Here is a 26,806-nt window from a genome sequence, read left to right as displayed (position 1 = left end):
CACATCATAATTAAAATTTAAAGGTTAAATACAAAGAGAGAATCTTAAAAGCAGCAAGAGAAAGAGAGCAGTTACCTACAAAGGAGTACTCATAAGACTGGCAGGTGATTTCTCAAAAGAGACTTTGCAGGACTGAAGGGCTTGGCACAAAACAGTCAAAGTATTGAAAACCCAGGATCTACAACCAAGAATACTTTATCCAGCAAAGTTATCATTTAGAGTCGAAGGACAGAAAAAGAGATTTCTAGACAAAAATAAGCTAAAAGAATTCATCAACACCAAGCCAGTATTATAGGAATTGTTGGAGGGACTTCTTTAAGAAAGAAAAAACATATATCAAAAACATGAATAAAGAATGGTAATAACTACATATTAATCAACAAGTACTTCACATGGAAAAGACTTAAGTACTCCAATTGAACAATAGGGAAGCAGAATGTATAAAAAACAAGACCCCTATATATGCTGCTTAAAAGAGACTCACTCCAGATTAAAAGACACACACAGACTAAAAGGAAGGGGATGGAAAAAGATATTGCCTTGATGGACCTAGAGGGTATTGCACTGAATTAAGTAAGTCAGGTAGAGAAAGACAAATACCCTGATTTCACGTACATGTGGAATCTAAAGAACAAAATAAACAAGAACTACAACAACAGAAACAAACTCATAGGTACAGAGAATATTTTGAGGGCTACTAGACAGGAGGGAGTATTGGGGGGGGACGGTGAAAAAGGGCAAAGGGATTAAGAAGTACAAATAGATAGATACAAAACAGTCATGGAGATATAAAGTATAACATATAGAAAATAGTCAACAATGTTGTAAAAAATATGTAAGGGGGAAGAAGGGTACTAGATTTAGTGGGGTGACCACTTCGTGAGCTACATAGATCTCTAATCACTATGCTGTGCAACTGAAACTTATTATTGTATGCCAACTATAATTGAAAAAATGCATTGAATTATGCATTGTAAATATGAGCAACTAATTGTATATTACATTTTAATAAAGCTGGGGAAAAATATTTTTGTTAGGGTCTGAGGCAAATTTTGGGCCATGTTCGCCAGTGATATCATTACTGGGGGAATTGTAACTTATATAGTGTGCATGCAAACAGAGTCAGTTGCACCTTCTGGGAGTTTTTTTTTTTTTTTTTTTAAATAAACTTCTGTTTACTACATTTTGAAGATTTCTGGGCATTTTCCCCAGAGAAATACAATCCACTGAGGGACAGTATTTTTAAATATCTAAAAGTGTCTCACATTGTACACCTGAAACTAATATAATACTGTATATCAACTGTAAGTGGAAAATAAATTTATTTAAAAAGAAAAAAACAGTAATAAAGGCTTAGAATGTTTGCACATTTTTTTCCTAAAAAGGTAGAAAATATGGAGAAAGTACTTGGAAAGTCTAAATGTTAATGAAAAACATATTAGACATTATAAGGATTCTTTAGGATGCAAAGGAAAAGTTAAATAAAAAATGAATGGAAAAGAAAAGCAAACTTAAAATTTTAGGATATGACTCGGGGAAAAAGCTGAGTAAAAAAGGTAAAGGGATGAAGAATGAAGTTAACTGACTGTTACAAAACAGTCATGGGAATTCAGAGTAGGCATAGGGAATACAGTCAATATTATTTTAATTGTTGTATGTAGTGCCAGATGGGTGTCAGAGTAACTGGGGGAATCACTTCATAAATTATATAAATTTCTAACCATTGCCCTGCATACCTGAAACTAATATAAAATAATTTCTTAAAAAAGAAAAAAAGTCTAAGATAAAGGAGTCCACGAAAGCCTGAGTTAAATGAAAAATGTATCAGTGTCCTAAGAAATGAAAGTTGGTTAAATACAGGACACACAGGCCAGAAAGGGAAACAGGAAAGACATTACAAATGGAAATCAGTCTAGTCAACCAGGGAGAAATAAAAGACAAGTACAATTATGAAAGAACAAGATCTAAGAAATTACATTTAAAAATATACTTTACTAGGGATATATCACACAAAAAATACTACTAGTTTCTGCTGCTAATCTTTTTTTTTTTTTTTAAGATTAAATATAGAAAATGAAAGGGAGAACAAATCAGACTGGAATAATTTTTGTACATCATCTTCTAAAACTTAAATTATTTTGAAAAGATAGGACCAAAAAATATATATCCTTCCTCTGCATTCCCAGAGCATTTATATATACTTCTTTATTCATGTGGAACATGGCTTGACAGATAGTAGATACTTAGATATTGGTGGCATGAATTAGTAAATATTGGCTACATCAACAAAACAAAATCCATTCATTTAGACTATAATAGTTTACAATTTGTGATGATCTGTAGTACAACTTAAAACTTTTTTATTACATATGTATGTAATCAATCAGTTTTCAAGCACTTTTGAAGTATCTACTTTCCTAAAACTACAGGGCAATTGAAAATCATTTTTCGTTTTTCATTAAAACAAATCCCTTCAGAGCCAAATATTAAGCAAGAATTACCATGCTACTTTGAATTATGTTTATACTTGAAAGTATTCAAAATACATTCTTTATAAAAATAAAAAATTCATATAATCTACTAACTCAAAATGATTTATTTTTATAGTACATTTTTTATATGGCCCTCAAAAAAATTTGTTTTAATTTTGATGAATCTCTCTTACCCTAAAATTTATTTGAAAGGCTTGCTAAATTCATGGCCCTTATGATTCTAAAAGAAAGCTCCACAATGTTTTTTTTTAATTAAAGAAATGTACTAAAGAAATAAAGCATTCTAATGAACGAAGAAAATGGAAAATTATTTCCTGATAAAAGAATCTAAAACACCATTATAGTCATCTAAATATTCCCATATCCTCATATTCTTATCTAAATATCCTTCCAGGAATGGTATAGGAAGAAGGGTATTTGACTACTAATCGAAAAAAAACCAAGTTTCCATCCTTTTTTTTTTAATCTGTTCTACCATTCTGAGATTAATCGTCTAATATATAAAATAATTATTCCATAAGGTTATTATAAGGACATAAAAATGTATATAACAATACTTTGAAACTACAAAGCCTATTACACAACCGACTGCTAGTCTTATTACTGTCATATATTCTCTTTCAAAAATTCATTCCCAACCTAAAGCCAGCTCATTGTAATACTACATGGCTACGTCTATTTAAAGGACCCAAGTTAACTGCTTAAAAATAACAAGACAGGACACAGGATAAATATCCTTGATATCTCAGAAGTTTTGAGTATTACCAAATTACAAAATAGCCTTTACTATTTAGTCTTAAATAATTAAGTACCTACATATTGACTAAATCTGTACAAGTGGAAGACTGTGAGACTCATTAGGAATTTTTGAGAATTCATGATCTTCAATACTGGAAAATTATAAATTAGTTTCTATATTAATTAAAAGAAGGAAATCAGGTAAACATAGGTATAGCACAATGTATCTAGAAAGAGCTGAATTTAAGTATGCAATGTTATCAAACTAGCAAATTACTGGGATGTGCCCACTTCGGAATGATAAGCAAGACAAGATCTGTAACTCCATTCTAATATGGTAGACAGAGTTGGATGCTGCATTTTATAAACATTGTGAGAGACCCTAGGATCCAAAAGAGCAAATGGAATTATTAATGAGAGTCAGGCACCAGTTCTATTCAAGATCTACTCTGAGGGGCAATGTAATTAGTGTCTAAGGGAAATTATGAATAAAAGATATTTGACCTTATAATTCAATGGGAAAATAAGATTAAAAAATGTATGAAATATACTTTGAATTACCTAAGTAATCAAAGTAAATTATTATTCCATACTACACAATCTTTTCTACATCCATAACCTCTGAAACTGAATGTTCCTTCAAATCTCTTTGCTCAACTGAAATCTAGATCTCCCCTGAAGACTTCTAGAGCAGGAACTGCCCTTGTCCCAAAGCTCAGGAGTCCGCAACTCATGGGCCAAGACTGGTCCATGGCCTGTTAGGAACCAGGCCGCACAGCAGGAAGTGAGCGGCGGGTCTGCAAGCTAAGCTTCATCTGTATTTGCAGCCTCTCCCCAGTAATAGCATCATTGCCTCAGTTCTACTTCAGATCATCAGGCATTAGATTCTCATAGGAGCACTGGTCCCTGGTGCCAAAAAGGTTAGAGGCCACTGCCAAAACCCACATGAAGGTGGATTTAGCCTTTTTTCCACTCTGCAAGCTGATTCTGAAACATTACTCTTTTCTACTCATGTAAAGTCCTGCCATAATCCTGTGTGACTTTACTGTCTACATTAAGGACACATAAAATACCATGACCTCTTATATCATCACCTCTAGTCCAGCACTACCACATGGCACACCCTTTTTATAACCATGTTACCACAGAAATCTTAAATTCTAACAACTGTCTCTGATCCCAATCTATTCTGTTTCTCCAGGTATTCTAGTGTTACCAGTTATCTGACCTTATTGGGAAATCCAACACCTTGTTACCTCCATATTTTTTCAATCTCTCTGCTCTCAACTATCTGGCAGAAAAGTTTAGTGGCCCAAAAGCTTAGACTTTCTGGGTTAGAGTCTTGGCTTCACTACTTATTAGCTGTGACTTTGGGCAACTTTAATCTTTCTGAGTTTCAGTTTTCACATTTATTCATTCAACATTATTTCCTGAGTGCCCTCTCAGTGTCAGACACCGTTCTAGGTGATGGGGATCTGACAGTAAACAAGAAAAAAAAAAAAATCCCTGGGGTTTACATTCTAGTAAGGGAAAAAAAGAGCACCATCTTCTTCGTGGGGTTATTAAAAACTTTTAAATGAAATATAAAACATAAAATTGTTTAGACAAGTGCATGATGTTATAGCAAATACTTAAATATCAGCTATTTCACTTTTTTCCTTATCCAATTTAGATTTTTTTATGTTCTTTTCGGAGTTTCTCATTGGATATGTCTATATATCAATCTCTCAGCCCTCAGGGAAACAGAGCAGGGCCTGGTGTAGATAGAGATACGTCCTCTCCAGTTACCTGTGTGCCATAAAAATCGTTATTATATTCTATGTGTGTTGTGTCCTGAAAGGGCTGTAACATACTGCTAGTAACAATTTACATAATTCCTTTGCTCTACTGTTCTTCTATTATATATCCATGGTGAAATACCATTCAACTCAACTATCCTTTTTATTCCCACTTGAGTACTGCAAAAGAAATGTCGCAGAAAACCAAAGACTTGTACCTATATATTCAAGGTCATTAAAGTCAAATAAATAATCCTTCATCACTGCTATAGAACAACTTTTATTTTTCTAGCTTTATCTCCCATTTTCTATGGTCAGTACTTCAAACCTTTCTTTTCTCTCAAACTTTTGACTCCTGCAGGACTCAATTTAGATGCTTCTGCTTCTGCGACACTAAGCCCCAAAGCCTATATTATTAATGTCCCTTTTAAGATTCCCACACCCCCTTTACCCATAGTACATCACATTATGTTACTGCCCATATGCCTATCTGTTTCTCCACTAAACTATAACCCTTAAAAAGACAGGGACATGTTATCTTTGTAAGAGATTACAAAACTTCCATCCTAGATTTTTAGGTGTTTCTCTCCCTTCCAATTGGTGGAAAGAGTTCCACTTACTATAAGAAATAGATGTAACACTTGAAGATCGACAAAAATAACGGAAATGTTTTTGAAAGGATAAGTGGCTTTACAAAACAAAAGAAATGCTTGGACATTTTTGACTCTTAAAAGTATGAATATGTGTATCCTTCTAACGTCAAGAGGTAGTGTTTAGAGGCCAACAAAGTTTATTTTAGATTAAAAGCAAAACATGGAATATGATGGGTAAAATGTCAACAAGCTATGATAAACCCAATACAAAGTTAAAATAAATTCAGTCTTCATTTTTTAAACACTATATATATTTTTTGTGGAACTGAAAAATCAAATTCATTTCCCCTTCACTGAAGTTACAATAGTACACAAATTAGATATAAAGTAAATATAAGGCAAAATAATCATACCTCTACATCGGAAGCACTTCGGGGCTGAGCTTGGCATAGCATATTTAATAGTTGCAAGATTAATTCTTCAACATATTGAAGAGCATCATCACTAGACTCAAGAGTAGGATGAACTTGTCCCTGGACCTATAAACAAAAAGCAAACTAATTTAAGTGTAGGTTTGTTTCATCCAATTAAACAAAAACAATTTTTTTTAAATGTGGGTTTGTACTCAAGAACATGGTCTGGCTTACAAAGACAGATTTGAACGTTATGCCCCAGATCAAGAGTTATCAATCTTTCTCCAGCCACATGCACCATACATGCTTATTAACATGCTCCTGGAGATTTAGATATCTAACTGCATAATTCTAATATTTTTCTCAGTAACCCTGAGATGGGAGATTATAGAGAAGAGAGAGAGGCTGAGCTGGGTATAAAGGATGTAGTTTATATGGTTTTCGCCAAGAATGTATGGTAGTTAGAACACTTACTCAACACAGTGCTTGGGCAAAATTGAACTTCTATGGGTCTCTCTGTCCCTTGCTTAACTCTATCATTCCCACTAAATAACAAAATCCAAGAGGAATAGGTCTTATCTTATTCACCAATGTAACTCCAGTATCTAGCACTGTGCAGGGCACATAATACAAGTTAGATAAATGTTTGCTGAACACCAAGTCACTATACATCAAAGGACAAAATGGGCACTTATGAAAATCTGTGACTATCGACAGCTATCTATTCATAAATGTCTAATAACCTTTACCTTCATTTTCTCAACTAATTCTTTGGAGGCACCTCAAGCCACTGGCCTCTGTAAAACTTACATTTTAATAACCAGCTTGATATTCTTTATTTGCATCCCTATGGGTCAAAATTGTTCCCTATTAAAAACAGCAGAAAATCAGTTCCAGGAGATAAACAATGTATGTTTCAAAATATACCTAACTCTCTACTGGGTGGTATAGCACTCATGGGATGACAGTGCACAGCACTCACTGGCCAAGGGCACTTAAGCATCTAATGTATACATATATGTACATAGGCACTTATAATACTTTTTAAGAAAAATATATTAGCTGCAAATAACATTACGACAATTCAAAACTGCATGAGGGAGTACAACGTTAAAGATGAGGTTTAAAACAATTCACAGAAGAGTTAGAGAAACATGGCAGAGTGAGAGACATCCCCAGATCTCTCCCCTTGAAACAACAATAAGCTGAACATCTAAAACTCAACAAAAAACACCCAAACTGCACACCAGCACGTCTGAGTGTGGGATCTACACATAAGAGCTACCACAGGTCAGGGCCCCAGGTGTCGGGTGGTGGACTGGGAGAAATAAAGAAGCTGCCTCTCAAAGAGCCACCAAAGCTACCTGTAGGAGGAGGGGGAGGGGAGAAGGTACGCTGAGTTTCCTGAACTGTCCTGCCTGGGAGTGCTGTGGGCTCCATGCAGCCGGTGTCGGGGCCCAGTCATCAGGGCAGAAAGCAGAGAAGTGAGTCAGCAGAGAAACAACAGTTGATTTTTACCAGCCGTAGTTGCAAATTTCAGGCTGAGCCGCAGCCCCCAACCTCCAACCCAGAGAGCCCCTCCCTACCATATCCTCCAAGACTGAACACTGCGGAGCCCCAGGGGAATCTGAGTAAATGCTACGGAAACTGTCGCTAGTACTGACAGGAGCTGAGACTGAGAGCAGGAAAAAAAAAGAAGGCATTATTAAGGCATTATATAAAGCAGGGATCCAAGAAGCTTAGATGCCACCTACTGGAAACCAAAAGAAAAGTGCCTTCTTTGCAACAGGCTAAAGAGACACCTTTATACAATAAATCTTCTTTCTGGAAAAACATCTGAATACACTTCCATTAATGCTCAGGCAGAGAAATAGTCCATTAAACACCATGAACAACCAAGGTGACAAGGCATCTCAGAAAGAAAGAGAAAAATCTCCAGAAAATAAGATTACAGACATAGAAATATGTGACTTAAATGACAGAGAATTCAGGATGGTACTTCTGAAAAAACCCAGTGAGTTCCAAAACGAGTCATATCAACAATTTCAGGAATTGAAAAAACACCTAGATCAGCAGAGCGAGGAGATTGAAACCCTCAAAAAGAAGAGAATAGATCTTCTGGAGATAAAAAACACACTGCAAGACTTGAAAAATGAAATAACAAGCATGGACAATAACATTCGACCAAATGGAGGAAAGGATCAGTGATATCGAAGACAGAAATCTAGAAGTAAATCAGAAGGAAGAAGAGAGAAACCGAAGAATGAAAAGTAATGAAAGAGAAATACAAGAACTAACTGACACCATAAGGAGAGGAAACAAGAATAATGGGCATTATCAAAGGCAAGGAAAAGGATTAGGGACTAGAAAGCATTTTCAGACAAATAGTTGACGAGAATTTCACAAATCTAAGGAATGAGCTGGAGCTTGGAATTCAAGAAGTCAAGAGAACACCCAATTATCTCAACTCCAAAAGGCCTTCACCAAGGCACATTGTATTAAAATTATCAAAAATCAATGACAAAGACAAAATTCTCAGAGCAGCCAGGGAGAAGAAGACAGTAACGTGTAAAGGAAAACCCATTAGATTATCGTCGGACTTCTCAGCACAAACCTTACAAGCCAGAAAGGAGTCACATATGCAAACTATTAAGGGAAAGGAACTACCAGCCTAGAACAATGTATCTAGGTAAGCTCTCCTTTAGATATGAAGGAGAAATTAAGACCTTTCTAGACATACAAAAATTCTCCACTACAAGGTCTGCACTACAGTAAATACTGAAAGGGGTCAGCTCACCTAAAACAAAATGATGAAAAAATATATATTCATAATTAGGAGTAAGGTGACTATCAGACAAATAGAAGCAGAAGAGTGCAACCCTTACTAAAAACACGGCATTATAAGTTTAAACATTAAGAAGAGAATTGCTATAGCAAGATAGTAATGAATGTTCAGCATACATATGGACAAATTGAGACAATTACTGAAGAGGGGAGGATTCAAACATCCAAATTTGCAAATGGGAATGGAGATAAGGCATGCGCAGAAGAAAACTTCCGACTGTATATATATAACTATCCTTTACATATTCGTGATGGTAACCACACAGCAAAGACTCAGAACTGAAGTATATAACATAAAACAAGAAAGACCAGAGGCAAAACCCACAAAAGGCAACCAAAATAAAGAAAATAGAAACACAAGGACAAGGAAGCAATGGAAACACCAAGCTACCAGAAAGCAAAAGATAAAATGGCTTAAGAAGACCTCATATTTCAATAATCACCCTAAATGTTAATGGGTTGAACTCACCAATAAAAAAGCAGAGTTGCAGAATGGATCAAAAAACAAAACCCAACCATATGCTGCCTCCAGGAGACACATCTCAGCTCCAAAGACAAATATAGACTCAAAGTGAAAGGGTGGAAAATGATATTTCAAGCAAATGCCATTTAGAGAAAAGCACGAGTAGTGGTACTAATATCAGACAAAACAGACTTCGAAATAAAAAAGGTAAAGAAAGACCCTGAGGGACACTTCATAATGATAAACGGAATCATGAACCAAGAAAAGATAACACTTATTAATATCTATGCTCCCAATCAGGGAGCCCCAAAATATATAAAGCAATTACTAACAAAACTAAAGGGAGAAACAGACCAGAACACTATCGTAATAGGAGACCTAAATACCCCACTGTTGGATATGGACAGATCATCCAAACAGAAAATCAGTAAGGAAATAACATCCTGAAATGACACATTAGACCAACTGGACATAATTGACATTACAGAGCCTTCCATCCCCAAAAAGCTGCTTATATATTCTTCTCTAGTGCACATGGAACATTCTCAAGGATCGACCACATACTGGGACACAGAGACAGCCTCAACAAATATAAGAGTGTTGAAATCATACCAACCATATTCTCTGATCATAATGCTTTGAAACTAGAGATCAACTGCAAAAAAAAAAAAAAAAAAAAGGGCAGGAAGAATCACAAATACATGGAGATTAAAGAACATGCCACTGAAGAATAACTGGGTCAGAGAAGAAATAAAAACAGAGATCAAGAGATCCATAGAAACGAATGACATATCAAAACTTTTGGGACACGGCAAAAGTGGTCATAAGAGGAAAGCTCATATCATTACAGGCCTACCTCCAAAAACAAGAATGAGCCCAAATAAACAATGTAACACTTCGTCTTAAAAAACTAGAAAAGGAACAACGAATGAAGCCTAAAGTCAGCAGAAGGAAGAATATCATCAAAATTAGAGCAGAAATAAATGAAATTAAAAACAACAAAAAAATAGAAAAAATAAATGCAACAAAGAGCTGGTTCTTTGAGAAGGTTAATAAAATTGACAAACCCCTGGTTAGACTCACTAGAGAAAAAGGAGAAAGGACACGGATAAACAAAATCAGGAATGAAAGAGGGGAAATTACAACAGACACCGCAGAAATACAAAGGATCATACAAGAATACTATTAAAATGTATATAACATCAAATTTAATAACCTAGAAGAAATGGACCAGTACTTAGAAAAATACAATCTTCCTAGACTGAATCAAGAACTGGAAACTCTAAATAGAACGATCAGCAGTATGGAAATTGAAACAACTATCAAAAACCTACCAAAAAGTAAAAGTCCAGGAGAAAATGGCTTCACCAGTGAATTCTACCAAACATTCAAAGAAGATTTAATACCTAGTCTCCTCAAACTCTTCCAAAAAATCGAAGAGAAGGCAATACTTCCCAGCTCATTTTATGAGGCCAATATTACCCTGATAGCCAAAATCTGGTAAGGATAATACAAACAAGAAAACTACAGACCAATAACTCTCATGAACACAGATGCAAAAATCCTAAATAAGATACTAGCGAACTGAATACAGCAATGTATTAAAAAGATTATACACCACGATCAAGTGGGCTTCATCCCAGAGGCACAGGGATGGTTCAACATACACAAACCGATTAATGTGATACACCACACAAATTAAAAAATAAGAATCATATCATCATATCAATAGATGCAGAAAAAGCCTTCAACAAGATACAGCATCCGTTTATGATCAAAACACTTAACAAAATTGGTATTGAAGGAAAGTACCTTAACATAATAAAAGCAATATATGACAAACCCTCAACCAACATTATACTTAATGGTAAAAAACTAAAACCTTCCCTCTAAGATCAGGAACAAGGCAAGGCTGTCCACTATCGCCACTGTTATTCAATATAACATTGGAGGTTCTAGCAAATGCTATCAGGCAAGAGAAGGACATAAAAGACGTCCAAATACGAAACGAAGAAGTTAAACTGTCACGGATGACATGTTTCACTAAGATGTAGTCCTGGAAAATGAAGCTCTAATTTGGGGTTACATTCCTGTCCAAGGCTCTAGCATCACAAATTATAGTTGGAGATTTACAAAATCACATCATATTAGAATTAAAAGGGGATTTAGAACACAGTTAACTCAGTCCCTCTATTTAGCAGATGATAAAAAGGAGACACCCACAATTCTACAGGTAACTGGTAATGCTTTATGTATTGAACCTGGGCCTCCCAGCATCTAGGCCAGAGCTCCTTTCCTAAATCCTTGACTTTCAAACCTGAAGGAGTCTGGGAGCGTCCTAGTGGCCCCATCAGCATAAGGAGCAGAATGCCCATGAACTGCATCTATTTATACAGTGGCTTCTATATAAAACCTGGCTTGAAATATGTTGTCATAATTAAACATCAGCATGTCATAAATGCAAATGCAGCACTGTGAATCTTTATAATCTGAAAAGGTAAAATCATTTTACTCATTGATTACACAAAGGACCCTAATGTATTATATGAAATTATAAATACAGTAAAAATCCAACATAAACCTAAAATGCTAGAGATAAATATTAAAATGAAAAATACTTAATCAACAATAATTATAATTAACTTTTAAAAATATTAAAGTCCTTTGAGGAAATGGTTTAGGTATCCCAAAATACATTTTAGAAAGTGTTAATGAAAATGTAAATTAATTGGATTATTTAAAAAAAATAAAAACAATGTTCTTTTTCAAAGAAACCCATGAAAACAACATAATTCTTCATTAATAAGGCTCCATCTCCACCTGCTCTTCAATTTACACTTTATGCTGAAGCAATTCAAACTATTTACAGTTTGCTGAAATAAGGCAGGCAGTTTCACTCACTGTTCTCCACACCATTCATTCATTCTCTTACCCTTTCATCTACCTATTTAACTTTTAAAACTCAGATCTCATCTCATTTGGGAATACATTCATTCTTGTTTCTTGTCTCTTTCTAAGGCAGAATTAATCTCATTCATTTAACTTATTGAATCTATTAAATACCAGACCCTCTGTTAGGTGCTGGATACACAAGCACATGTCATTTTATGGCACTTCACTTTACTGAGCTTTGCACTGTATTTTCTTTACAAATTGAAGGTTTGTGGCAACTTTGCATCAAGAAAGTCTATCAATTCCATTTTCCAACAGCATTTGCTCACTTCTTGTCTCTGTATCACATTTTGGTAATTCTTGCAATATTTCAAACTTTTTCATTATTATTATATTTGTTATCATGATCTGTGATCAGTGACCTTGATGTTACTATTTTAATTGTTTGGGGGCACCACCAACTGGATCCATATAAGACAGTGAACTTAAACGCTCTGTGAGTTCTGACTACTCCATTGACTGGGCGGTTCAGTGTTTCTCTCTCTCCTCAGAGCTCCCTATTCCTTTAAACACATCAATTTTGAAATTAGGCCAGTCAATAATCCAACAATAGCCTCTAAGTGTATAAGTATAAGGAAGAATCGCACATATCTCACTTTAAATCAAAAGCTAGAAATTATTAAGCTTATTGAGGAAAGCATGTCAAAACCTGAAATAGGTCAAAAGCTAGGTAGGCTTCTTACCTACCTAGGCTTCTTAGCCAAGTTGTGAATGAAAAGGAAAAGTTCTTGAAATTAAAAGTGCCAATTCAGCGAACACACAAATGGTAATAAAGCAAAACAGTCTTATTGCTGATATGGGGAAAGTTTCAGTGGTCTGAGTAGACGATTAAACCAAGTCTACAGCCATGGCACCCTGAACATGCCTGATCTCATCTGATCTCAGAAGCTAAGCAGGGTCAGGCCTGGTTACTACTTGGATGGCAGACCACGTAGGAATACCAGGTGCTGTAGGCAGAAAAAGCAAACAAACAAACCAGCCACAATTTCCCCTTAAACCAAAGCCTAATCCAGAGGAAGGCCTAACTCATTTTAATTCTATCAAGGCTGAGAGAAGTGAGAAAGGTGCAGAAGAAAAGCTTGAAGCTAGCTCGTTGGTTCATGAGGTTTAAGGAAAGAAGCCATCTCCATAATACAGAAGTGTGAGGTAAAGCAGCAAATGCTACTGTAGAAGCTGCAGCAAGATATCCAGAAGATAACTAATGAAAGTGGCAATGCTCAACAACAGATTATCAATGTAGATGAAAACAGCCTTGTATTGGAAGAAGATGTCAACTAAGACTTTCATAGCTAGTGAGGAAAAGTCAATGTCCCTCAAAGCTTCAAAGGACAGGCTGACTCTCTACTTAGAGGCTAATATAGCTGGCGACTTTAAGGTGAAGCCAATGCTCACATTCTGAAAATTCTAGGGCCCTTAAGAATTATGCTAAATCTACTCTGCCTATGCTCTGTAAATGGAACAATAAAGCCTAGATGACAGCAAATCTGTTTACAACATGGTTTATTGAATTGTTTAAACCCACTGTTGAGAACTATGGCTCAGAAAAAAAAAAATTCCTTTCAAGAGCTCTGATGGAGATGTACAACGAGATTAATGTTGTTTCCGTTCTGCAGGTCAAGGAGTAATTTCAATTTTTAAGTCTTATTATTTGAGAAATACATCTTGTAAGGCTATAGCTGCCATAGGTAGCGAACCCTCATGGATGACTTTGAGAGGTTTAAGACTGCAGTGGAGGGGTGTATAACGCTAAAGAGTCTGGTTGATTTCAGAAGTATAAACCCTTAAAGCAGAAACCAGTCAACATTTAAAGGCAGTTAGAACTATAACAGATACTTATTATGTAGAATCAAATAAACTGTATATAATCACAGTGGTGAAATACTATGGTTTAAGAAAACAAACAAAAAACTTGATAATGTTTATAATTTAGGTACCTATAATTCAAATGTTACACCTTGTATGACACATAAAATTTTAGAAATTCAAATTCAGACAGTTTTATTCATTGAAGGTTACTAATAACCAAATAAAAACTATTAGGTAAATAATGCATGATGCCAACTGTTCTAAGTTTCTGGACATTAATTTTTATTGCATCTTAAATCTGTCAAATTAGGATCACAAGTTTCATTTCTACAAGAGACTAACAAATAATTATTTCATTTTCTTAAGAACAAAAACACTTCAAACCCTGACTGAAAAACATGGGCAATGATAAATGTTTAAAGATAAGCAGAGTACCAATTCCTGAAATACAGAGACTTTGCTCTTTATTCTTTCAAGGAAGATACTGTTAAGAGATTTTTTTAATGAGCAGACAGAAGTACTATTACATTTCCTATACAGAAAGAATAAAAAAATATTTCTCTTCTATGAGGCAGTGTTACAGCTAAAGTGTTCCATTCCATCTAAATGGTACTCAAAGATATTTAATACATCGAATGATCCAAATTATTCCAGACTATACATAATACGTTGCCCTGCCAAATCTATGACAGCCTTCTGAAGCCATCTACAGCTGATATTTACTGAGGGTGTGTTTGTATGTCTATGTTGTGTGTGTGTGTGAACAATTAAAATAAGCACTTAGAATTGAGTTTAAACTATGAGTTTTCCTTTACGTACAGTTTTTAAAAACATATATGTTATGCTTATCTATATCAACATAGAAAACATACTTTTAAAAATGCAATTACTTTAGGTAATTTATGTATTTTACATAATGCAAAAATTTCACTAAAGAATTAATGATAGACATGAATAAGAAATTCATATATTCATGACAGTACTTCTTATAAGGTATAATAATCATATTCAATTAAAAATGCCACCCATTGAATTTTAAACCTTCCTTAAGGTCTGCTTGCCTCCATCTTGACAGTTCATTTTGTCTCTAGTAATTTCTAAGATTCAGAAGCAACTTTGTTGGCTATTATTGCCAGATTTTGTGGAACTGAAAAAGCAAAGGGATCCAGTCTAAATCAATTCCTACTTGTTTGATACATGAGTCCTCTAAGTGGATTCAGAAACCCCTTGGGTAAATTGACAGAAAACACCATGGTGAATTCTGATGAATCTTTAATAGCCTTTTCTTGCTAATGGCTCTCTAAAGAATTAGAAAAGCTTCTAAATTGTATTTTGTCATATCTCAAGCCCAGATCTGCTACTTTTATTTATAAACATAACAGGAGAATTTGGAATGAAATTGGTATTCTCAAAACCCTTACGATAGCAAATAATAAAGATTTGGATTGTTAAATCTTTCTTGGTGTTATGAATGTTTAATTAATGTTTGATGTTTCAGATGCTTATTTATCCTCATGCCAAGGTTTTTTAAAAATCAAAGCAGAAATCCTTTGCAAAAAATTTTTTAAAGACAAAAATCAACAAATAGAGAACTTATATCTTTTCCATAAATAAAATGGATTAAATATTTTCCCATTTTGGGGGGCCTGTTAATTAGCCTTTAGGTCCATGTATATAACAATCTTTTTTTTCCCTTAAGCTTCTCTTATTTGCTAGAGACACAAAAATGAATGAGGACATTGCATCTGCCCTCAAAGATTTCAGGTTACAGATGAGCTAGACATGTAAACAAGTGACTTCACACAGTGTGATGAGGCTAAAAGAGAGTTATATTTAAGGTACAGTGATGATCAAAAAAAAAAAAAATGACCCTTACTGATGGTGTGTGAAGAGTATCAGAAGTCTTCACAAGTAAAGCATACTTTAACTGGGGCATAAAGGATAAATAAGGTACGATAGGCAGCAGATAAGGAAGTAGGCCTTTTACTAAAAAGAGCTAGCAAATAAAAAAAAACATAGATGTCAAGACAAAATGATGTGTTGAGGAAACTACAAGAGTTAGACCAAAGAGTACATGTGGGGAAAGCTAGACTGGCAAGGGCAGGCTTGTATGTCATGCTAAGAAGTTGGGAAGTGATCATGGAAGCAGAAAAGAATTGATGATTTTTTAAACAAGACACTGACATAATTAGATCCATATGCTGAAGAATTTCTTTGGTGTTGATATGTGGGATGGGTTAAAACGAAGATGAGGTTGAAGGAAGCAAAACAAGTTGGAAGGATGTTGTAAGCTCTGTAAAAAGAAACAATGAAGCCCTGAACTAAAGGCAGAAACAGTGGGAGGTAGAAAAGTGAGGAGGTGGGTTTGGATAACTGCTTTTTTGGGGCAGTGGGGACAGCAATGAGAGAGAACCACCAACTTAACCAGGGTAAGAAATATAGAAGAGGGTAGATAATATTTTGCAGAAAAGAAATTCAACTTTAACACCTCAGTTTAAGGTTCTTGTACTGTGTCTAAGGAAACGAAGTTGAAATATTTTTAACAATTGATTTTAAAGTGTTTCAAATACTCAAGTAGCAAAAACCACCTAACTATTGGGTGTTTATCGTAAAGATAAATTTACTTGTCTAACCACTAGGCTGTACACATGAAACTAATATAAAATTCTACTGAATATCAACTGTAATTGAAAAATAAAAAATAAAAATAAAAACACACACAAAAGGCAAATTTACTTATTAATCTGCTAGCTGTCAAGACTACAAGAATTAAAAAAGGCTTATTTAATGAATATTTACAAATAACTTAGTCCCAATTTGTAATATTTTTTTCACTGATGAAAAAAGAGTTCACTCGATCACTTAGAGGAAATAGTACAAACTAGGGAAAAATCTCCCAGTCCAGGGTAGACCAAGGAGCAATGAAGGACAGGATGGTATCTTGGGCAGCACCAACATCCAAGCAGCAAGCAGATGAAGTTGAGGCAAAACAAAAACCAATGTCCAGGAGTTTTAAATGCTGCGAAACTCAGAATACTTTGAAAAGACCAATTAATGAACAATTAGCACACAGCTGGTGACCTCTGAGAGAAGAATATGAATAGAGTAGGAGGAGCAGAATCCAAGTTGCAAGTAGTTGAGGAGTAACTGGGACAAGACAGAGGGGAAGAAGGATTCTCAATGCAGCCTGCTTTTGGAAGAACTTTAGTAAAGGGAAAAGATGCAACTGTAGTTTGAGAAGGGAGAGAGAACACAGACAGTAAAGGAAATACTGGCCCAATTCTGCATCAACAATTTGTTACTATTGCTATTTCATACATTTTGCATGAACATTTTACCTATTTCGATAAAGGTTTAAGAGACAATTACTGACACCTTTGTCTGGCACGTTTCATTCAACAATGCGAGTCTAGCATACTGCCTGACATATTCACTCAGAAAATATTTCCTGAGAGCCTGTTATGTTCTAGACATATGCATTTGGAATATAAAAGAGAGCGAGCCTTGCCTGCATTTGTGTGGTTTACAACTTAGTGAATGAGAACAATATTAAACAACAAACTATTATAACTGTATAAAGGAAATAAAGTTTTATGAACAGGAATAACCTAATTTAGATTTGACAGGGAAATTCTCTCTGATGAAATGATGTTTAAGCTGAAGTCTAAGCTGAGGACAAGCAAGGGCTTCCCCTGCAACTCCTCCCAGAACACACTTTCACACTTCCACACCTTCTTACACGTGGCCCCTGCTTTGCATGTCCTTTCCTCTTAACCCTACCAGCTGAAATTCTAATGACCCTTTTACGGCCTTGCTATTATATCAATTCACTCCACCTTCCAGTTAGAATTAACTGTTGTCTTCCCCAAGTTATCTTTTCTTTTGTCGGTAGTTGAACATTGATGAATACTGTTTCCCTCAATGAACTGAATGCTCCTAGAGGACAGGGGCTGTGTCTTTTTCATAAATTTTTGTCTATAATGCATACTATGGGCACATACTGTACACCTAATAGGTATCCTATTACTAGTTTTTATTTCTAATAAAGTTTTAGTGGCTGTCTAATGAGTACGCTTCTCTTCTTTCTGTTTCTAACCAAAGTGGATATTATATAAGTAATAAGGTGACCAAGGATAAATCTGACAAGCACAGACTGTGGGAAGTGTACTGAAATCAGACATTGATTGTTTGGGGATTCCCTTTCAGAATCCTTTTGGGAAGGAATTGGAAGTAGACGACAGATTGGGGGAAGGACTGGGGAAGTGTAAAAAAAGCTGCAAGGGTGCTGAACTGCCAGCTAGGACAAGTGGGACCACCTTCCCTGCTCCTAATAACTCCTCTTCCCCCAATTTCCATTTTTTCTACTACTTTCACCATTTACAGCAAGGCCCCTAGGAACAGGCCTCCTAGCCATGATGGAGCAACAGGGACCAGAATTAACTCCCCACTTGAAACAGTCAGCTCGGGACTGTAATATGCTTAAAGAAAAGGGAAACAAAGGAGGTGAGCCCTATTATTGCCCAGCTTCTGCCTGGAAGCAATTTTCAGGCTACCAAGCAGAGACAGAATGGAATAATAACTCAAATAGAGCCCAGCAATCTCCTTAAGTTGAGGAGACGAGTAGGAATCAGAGTTGAAGATGGTTAGAATATGTGGGGCAGGGTACGAGACTGTGCAAGACAGAGAAAGCTCCAGAAATCTGCAGAGTCTCCTCAAATCCCTGGTTTGAATACTGATGTACACATATGAAAAATTCTCCAAGACCAGTAAAGAACCACCAGAAAGCAGTAGACAAAACAATTTCTGGAGCTCACACAGGGCTGGGAATAATTCATGTTCCCACCAGCCAAAGTGGACAGATCCCATAATACAAGGGGTATCACGTAAAGGCCTCAGGAAAATGCTGCCTCAGTAGTAAAACTAAAAGACTGCTTTGGATCTGCTTTAACAAAGCTTAAAGCTCAAAAGTCTCAAAGGGGTCAAACTTATCCTAAATAACTTAATTTCTTGACAGAACAAGATAGAACACTATAGAAATATAACAAAATCCAGCACCCAACAAATGTAAAATTCACAATTTTTGACAACCAATCAAAAATTACCAGGCATGCAGGAAAATATGAACCAAAAGCAGAATAAAGGTTAACAATTGAAACAGAAATGACAAAGGCAATGGAATTAGCAGACAAAAAAAAATTAAAATATCTAGTAGATCCCCCTTATCCACAGAAGATATATTCCAAGACCCCCAGTGGATGCCTAAAACCATAGATAGTACCAAACTCTATGTATATACGCTATGTTTTTTTCTATACATACATACCTATGATAAAAGTTTAATCTATACTTTAGGCAAAGAGATTACTAACAATAACTAATAATAAAATAGAATAATTATAATATACTGTAACAAAAGTTATGTGAATGTGGTCTCTCAAAATATCTTATTGTACTGTGCTCATCATTATTCTTCTTGTAATCACATGAGATGATAAAATGTCTTATTAAGTTGAGAACTTTTACCTTTTCACTTAAAGCACTTTACAGCTTCTCTTTGGCATGTCCAAATTGCCAGCATTACCACTCTTGCACTTTGGGGCCATTATTAAGTAAAAGAAGAGTTATTTGAACAAAGTACTGCCATACTCCATCAGTCGATCTGATAACAGAGATGGCTAGTAAGTGATTAATGGGTGGGGAACAGATACAGTGTGGATACGCTGGACAAAGGTATGATTCACATCCCAAGTGGGATAGCACAAGATTTCTTCACACCACTCAGAACAGCATGCAGTTTAAAACTTAAGAAAAATTTATTTCTGGAATTTTTCATTTAACATTTTCAGACTGTGGTTGACCCCAGGTAACTGAAATGAAAAGGAAAACTGCAGATAAGGGGGTACTACTGTATAAAAATACTCCATATGCTTAAAAATGGAAATAGTAAACATAATGAGGAAAAAAATACACAAAAAATACCCCAATAAAACTTCCATAAATAAAAATATAATAACTGAAATGACAGATACACTGGACAGGGTTAATAGCAGACTAGATATTGCACAAGAAAATATAAGTGAACTCAGAAACACAGCAATACAATGTCCCGAAATGAAGCACAGATAGGGAGTGAGGGAAGACTGAAAAAAGTGAAGAGCCTCTGTGACCTGTTGGGCAATATTAAGCAGTATATGTAACTGGAGTCAAAGCAAAGGGAAAGAAATAGAAAAAAAATTTAAGAAGGAACTGTGAGCGGAATGGGCCCCACTTTGGGGAACTGTGTCTGAGCTCTAAAGCCACCGACAATACTTTGACAAGTCCTGCATTAAAGTAGCTGGTAGTCTATGCAACAAGAATGGTTTGCTATGGATCATTAAAATAAAACCGTGACTCACGTTAAGTCTCTTTTCTTATATTTATCAATGGCGGGGGGTGGGCGGTAAAAACATGAAAAGAAGAAAAAAGTTTTCCCCTCAACTGGGACTCACTTGATAAATATTTATTGAAGGTCCGCTATGTACAAGATGCTATTCTAAATGTCAGAGATCTAACAGTGAACAAGATATACAAAATCCCTGCTCTCACTGATCTTATATTTTAATGAGGATACTAGCCATTTGATTTGCTTTAAAAATATCATATTTTGAACCTCAATCTACTGAAATGAGACATCAAATATGTACAAGTAAAAGGAAACTACAGATGTAAAGTACATGTGATAGTCTTTTTTTTAGTATATCTAAGCTTTTCTATAAATTGAATGTCTTATTATTCAAACTACACAAAACAATTTACTTACACACAATTAATGAATGTTTTATGCAAACACATAATTGGCAGTTAATCCAGAAATATTATCTCTCCCCCAACAGATCTAGGTCTGTATCCTATCTACATTTCATAATAACTACCATGTCATCTATCATTCCACTTCTTGCCCACTACTAGTCTTCTTGCACCCTTTTCCAGAAGCCACAGCCCCTAACCCCATTAGGATAATTCAGAAGAGTTCTGTTTATGGTATACTTATGAAATGAATGTTAAGTTCCATGCAGTATTAGCTATATCATTGAGTTAAACATGTTTTGTCAGGTGGGTTGAGAATCTAATCACTAGTTATAGTATTGCCTCTCTAAGAGAGGGCATTTCAAATCCCAAGCAATTCACAAACTAACTTTTGAAACTCAGCTCATTATTAAGTAGAAATTGGCAACATGCTTAGATGATAATTTAAGTTGTTCTCCTTAAAATAACTTTTTACAATCTCACTGAAGCTTGACATTTAAAAATTTCTCAATACAAACATAAAATTATCCTGAAATACAACAGAATTATAAGAAATACAAATTAAAAGATCAATAAGATTTCATTTTACTTCTATTAGACTAGCAAAAATTAAAATGATCAATAACACTAGCAAAAATTAAAATGGTCAATGACAAAAAATGCTAGGAAAAAGTTGTTCTATTACACTGCTAGTACAAATATACCCTATGAGCCAGCAAACATATTCTTGGAAATTTATCCTATAGAAATAAAAGGATATACATACTGTACCACTGTTCACAGTGGCAAAAATCTAGCAATACTGTAAATATCTATCAGTAACAGAATGTTTGAATAAATTATGAAATGTTATTATGGGCTGAAATGTAGTCCCTTAAATCTTCATGTTGAAGTCCTAATTCCCAGTCCTTCAGAATGTGACTGGATTTGGAGATAGTGTCTTTAAAGAGGTAATTAAGTTAAAATGAGGTCATTAGGGTGGGCCCTAGTAACATGACTGGTGTTCTTACAAAAAGAGGAAATTTAGACACACATATACACAGAGGGAAGACCATGTGAAGACACAGAAGACAGCCTTCTACAAGCCAAAGAGAGAGGCCTCAGAAGAAATCAATCCTACCAACACCTTGATCCTGGACATCTAGCCTCCATAATTATAATAAAATAAATTTCTGTTGTTTAAGCCACCCAGTAGGTGGTTCTTTGTTAAGGCAGCCCTGGCAAACTAATACAACTACAGATCCATTAAAGAGAATAAATTAGATTTATGACATCTGACAGATGTCCACAAGGTATTCTTGAGACAGAAAAATTTAAAGTACAGAGAACACTCTAAAAAACACACACATACATACACACACAGGCGTGCATGTATAATGTATTATAGATATACATTTCTATGTGAACATGACGACATGGAGAAAAATATGGAATAATATAACCTAGGTTATTAACATGGGTTACAGGGTCTTGGCACAGCAGGGATGTGGATGGAAGGGAAGAAAAAAGGGGGAAGAATAAACCAACCACCCTCTCCCCTCAAAGGAAAACTGTACTGAAAATAATTGTCATATTTATGCACTTTTGTAACATTTTATGTATATGTGTACATGTAAAATAAAAATTTAATTAAAATTTAATTTTCATTTAAATAAAAATTTTCATGATTGCTTTTTTGCTGTGTGTACTTTAGCTATGGGAAAGACAATATTCAAAGTCCTTTCCCACAGAAATTAACTACACACATTAAATTCCAAACATGTGTTAAGTGCCCAAGTTCATATCATCTTTCATTTGTTTTGCTTTAAAAACAGCAAGTATGACCTTCCCAAACAAATTTTGTATTACTTTCTGTGATAACAGAGTTCCCACCAATAAAACAAAGAACTGACTCAAGAAAAGAATCTCTGGTTTTTAGTTCTTTAAGCATTTTCTCAATCTTCACACTTGAGAGTCTTTCAGATGTGGCAGAAATCCCTTATCAGTAATGTCTTGACACAGGCAGAACAGCTCTTTACAAAATTCCCAGTTTTTTCTCCCAATGCTCCCATCCATCCTATCCTATTTTAAGTTTCAATCCCATTCTAACAGGCATCCCTAAAGCTGGAGTAGTAAATCAGAACATATGTGTGCCCATTGTCTATTCTTTGGCAGTTTTGCTAAAAATTCCAAAAGATGGCAGTTTTTGACTTGAATATCTTTCTAATAAGGTTCACCAATTTAGAATCTAAGGATTAGATTCTAAAATCTAGACAATCAAAGGCATAAAAGCAGGGGAGAAAACTTTTTCAAATTCAAACTTCTCCAAACAGATCAGGTTCCTTGATGTATGACCACTAACAGCAAACTGATTTACTAGATGAACTAAATAGATTTCTCCATACTTATACTTTTATTTGAAGGTAAAACAATGTCATTTGTGAATTCCACTTGTAAACTTTATCCATTTTCATACTTACTGAGGAAATGAGGCTATATCTCAAATATGATACATGTACACATGCATGTGTTCAAGAGATATTGTGCTAGATACTAAGAATATAAGATAGACATAGTCCCTGCCCTCACAGAGCTTAGTGTACAGGAGGGGAACAAGACATTAATCACAAAAATAACTATACAAGAGGTAGAGCAGTAAAGAGGTTAAATGTGGGCTAAACTGTCTAAATTCAAATTTCAGTTCTTTCAATTATCAGGATGTAACCCTGAGCAAATTATGTAATCCTTCTGATAATGTAACATACCAATACACAGTCAGTGTTTAGTAAATGTTAGCTGTAGCTGTATTGTTGTTCTTATTAAAGATGAGGCTATAAACGGGAGCCCGAGTTAACCTAGTGATTCTGGAAAGGAAGATTAAAAAGCAGAAACCTGATGAATGAATAGGATTTAACTGAAAAGTGGGTTGATGAGGTAAGAGGGATAATGTTTTAGGTAAAAGGAACAGCACATACAGACATAAAGGGGAGACTAGCGAAATATACCAGATGCATATGTATTTACTTTAAGAAGAACTGACTTTTAGTAAACAGGAATGGAAATAAGGAGATTAAGAGTTTAGTTCTGGACTTCATTATGCTTGCGATATCTTTGAGACACGAAATTAGCAATCAGTTTAATGTATGGGTAAACAAATCTAAAATTTTATTTTTAATAATTATCATACAATGCCTCTATCTTATCAAAATAGCAAGAAGTGGTTAGATAGTAAATCACTGTAAAATAAATATCACAAGAAAACAAATAAATCTCTTCTTTTTTACCCCAGACATCCATATTATCCAGTAGAAATTAAAGATATTTTAATTCTTTGAAGACTGTAGCCCAGTAAGGAGTGCCCAATTCCACGATGGTAAGATTACAAGGAGTATAAGTGTAAAATGGAAATGTTAGAAGTGGCTTTCCCCCACATCTTTCTACTATTCTAGAACATGGCTGGATGTCCCTGGCAAAAAAAGGGAGTCTACTGACTCCTGGGCTCAACTGTGACAAATACATTCTTCAACAAGAAGCTCTAAAAGAACAGTCACATTTATGGAAAGTATACTATGCACAAATGGTTAGGTATAGAGATCATTTCCATGTAAGAAAACAAAAATGATGAATTAGCTTCACATTTCCTAATAATTGGCAATTAATATTTGTTAAGTATCACACGTTTATACTTCAAAAATACCTCCTAATATAGAATCAATATAGCTTAATTTTATAAATATTAATATTGCCAACATGGTAAAAACAGCAGAACTGTGAAATGATAAAGTCTTGTCTGCAAAATAAAGTATTAAGTCTTATCATTTATTTAATAACTTCACATTTTTCAGTTCACAAAACAATTAAATCCATGGGATCTTTATAACTTAAATAAAACCTGCTATTTTCTTGGAGACTGCCAACGGAGTTAATAATAGGAGCTGTAGTCAGTCTTGGAGGTCTGACTTTACCAATGTGATCTTAGGCAAGTCATTAAATCTCCTAGATCTCAAAGTTTCTCACCTGAAAATGGCAATGTCATGACCCGTCTCCAGAGGATACTGTGATGATCAAATGAAATCATTATCTGAAAGTACTTTAAATGGTACTAAATAATTATGAGTAGTCATTATTCACATTACCATATTCAATGAGGAACAAATTCTAATAGTTGAATGTATAAAATATAAATTTCTTTAAAGACATACCAACAAAATCCAGTTTATCCTATTTTGCATTATATAATCCTATGTATCAGTTGCTCTTAACCTAAACTATGCATAATAATTACCTGAAAAGCTTTTTTTTTTTTTTTAATGCAGCCTTCTGAGTCTCATCCCTAGAGACTCTGATTCAGTATGCCTGGGGAAGAGCCAAGAAAGATGCTTCTTTTGTTAATTATGGTAAAATACACATAAAATTTACCATTTAACCATTTCAAGTGTACTAATTTAGCGGCATTAAGTACATTCACATCGTTGTGCAAAATCACTACTATCCATCTCCAGAACTTTTCATCATCCCAGAACGAAATTCTGAACCCGTTAAACAATAATTCCCCATTCTCAGCTCTCCCCAGACTCTGGTAATAACTGTTCTACTTCTGTCTCTATAAATCTGACTGTTCTAGGTACTTCATATAAGTGGAATCATACATTTGTCCTTTTGTGTCTGGCTTCTTTCTCTTAGCAAAATGTTTTCAAAGCTCATCCATGTTTCAGCAGGTATCAGGTTTCATTCTTTTTTTTTTTTAATTGATAATGCCTCATAATTCTCTTTTGAAATAAACTATTTTTAGAGGAGTTTTAGGTTCACAGCAATTGAGCAGAAGATAGAGATTTTCCCATATACATCCTGCCCCAACACATGCATAGCCTCCCCCATTATCAACATATCCCACCAGAGTGGTATACTAATTACAACTAATGAATCTACGTCAACACATTATTACCCCAAATCCTTAGTTTACACTAGAGTTCATTCGTGGTATTGTAAGTTCAATGGATTTTGACAAATGTATAAAGACATGTATATACCATTATAGTCTCACATAAAGTAGTTTCACTGCTCCCAAAATCCTCTGTACTCTATTCATCCCTTCTTCCTTCCCAGTCTCCGATCTTTTTGCTGTCTCCATAGGTATGCCTTTTCTATAATGTCATACAGGTGGAATCACACAGTATGTGGCCTTTTCATATTGGCTTTTTTCACTTTAGTAACATTAATTTAAGGTTCTTCATGTCTTTTCATGGACTGATAGCTCACTTATTTTTAGTGCTGGATAATATTCCATTGTTTGGATGTACACAGTTTATCCATTCACCTACTGAAGGAAGACTTGGTTGCTTCCAAGTTTTGCAAATTATGAATAAAGTTGATATAAAATCCATGTGCAGGTTTCTGCATGGACGTAAGTTTTCAATTATTTCGGGTAAATATCAAGGAGTGCAACTGCTGAATATGCTCAGTTTTGTAAGCAATCAACGACCATTTTCCAAAGTGGCTGTACCATTTTACATTACCACTAACAATAAATGAGAGTTTCTGTTGCTCCTTGTCCTTGTGAGCATTTGCTGTTGTCAGTGTTCCGGGTTTTTGCTATTCTAATAGGTGTATAGTGCTATCTCATTATTACTTTAGTTTGCCTGATGACATATTAGGTGGAATATATTTTTATATGCTTATTTGCCATGTGTGTATCTTCACTGGTGAAGTGTCTTTAAGGTCTTTGGTCTATGTCTTAATTATTTTATTATTGTTGAGTTTTAAGAGTTAATTATATATTTTAGATAACAGTCATCTGTCAAAGAGCAGTTGACTATATTTATGTAGGTCTATTTCTGGGCTTGCTATTCTGTTCCATTGATCTATGTGTCTATTCTTTCACCAGTACCACACTGTCTTGATTACCATAGCTTTACAGTAAGCCTTAAAGTCAGGTAGTATCAGTCCTCCAAGTTTGTTCTTC

At 34.9% G+C, this 26,806-nt stretch overlaps 1 protein-coding gene and 1 pseudogene across 4 annotated transcripts in view; one reads left to right on the top strand and one right to left on the bottom strand.

The window, feature by feature from the left end:
• SOS1 (SOS Ras/Rac guanine nucleotide exchange factor 1) overlaps positions 1-26,806 on the bottom strand; it is a 125,829-nt gene that overhangs the window by 73,333 nt on the left and 25,690 nt on the right. For all 4 annotated transcript variants that reach the window (XM_039887360.1, XM_039887362.1, XM_039887364.1 and 1 more), the window contains exon 2: positions 6,015-6,140. In XM_039887360.1, the coding sequence (XP_039743294.1) occupies positions 6,015-6,140 (126 nt within the window). The remainder of the gene's footprint in view (positions 1-6,014; positions 6,141-26,806) is intronic.
• Positions 13,111-13,229, top strand: LOC120622333 (uncharacterized; annotated as a pseudogene).

The sequence above is a fragment of the Pteropus medius genome, unplaced genomic scaffold, assembly GCF_902729225.1.
Source record: "Pteropus medius unplaced genomic scaffold, Ma_sr-lr_union100, whole genome shotgun sequence".
NCBI lineage: Eukaryota > Metazoa > Chordata > Mammalia > Chiroptera > Pteropodidae > Pteropus > Pteropus medius.
The sequence above is the reverse complement of the archived record's forward strand: the minus strand, read 5'-3'. Positions and strand labels throughout refer to the sequence as shown.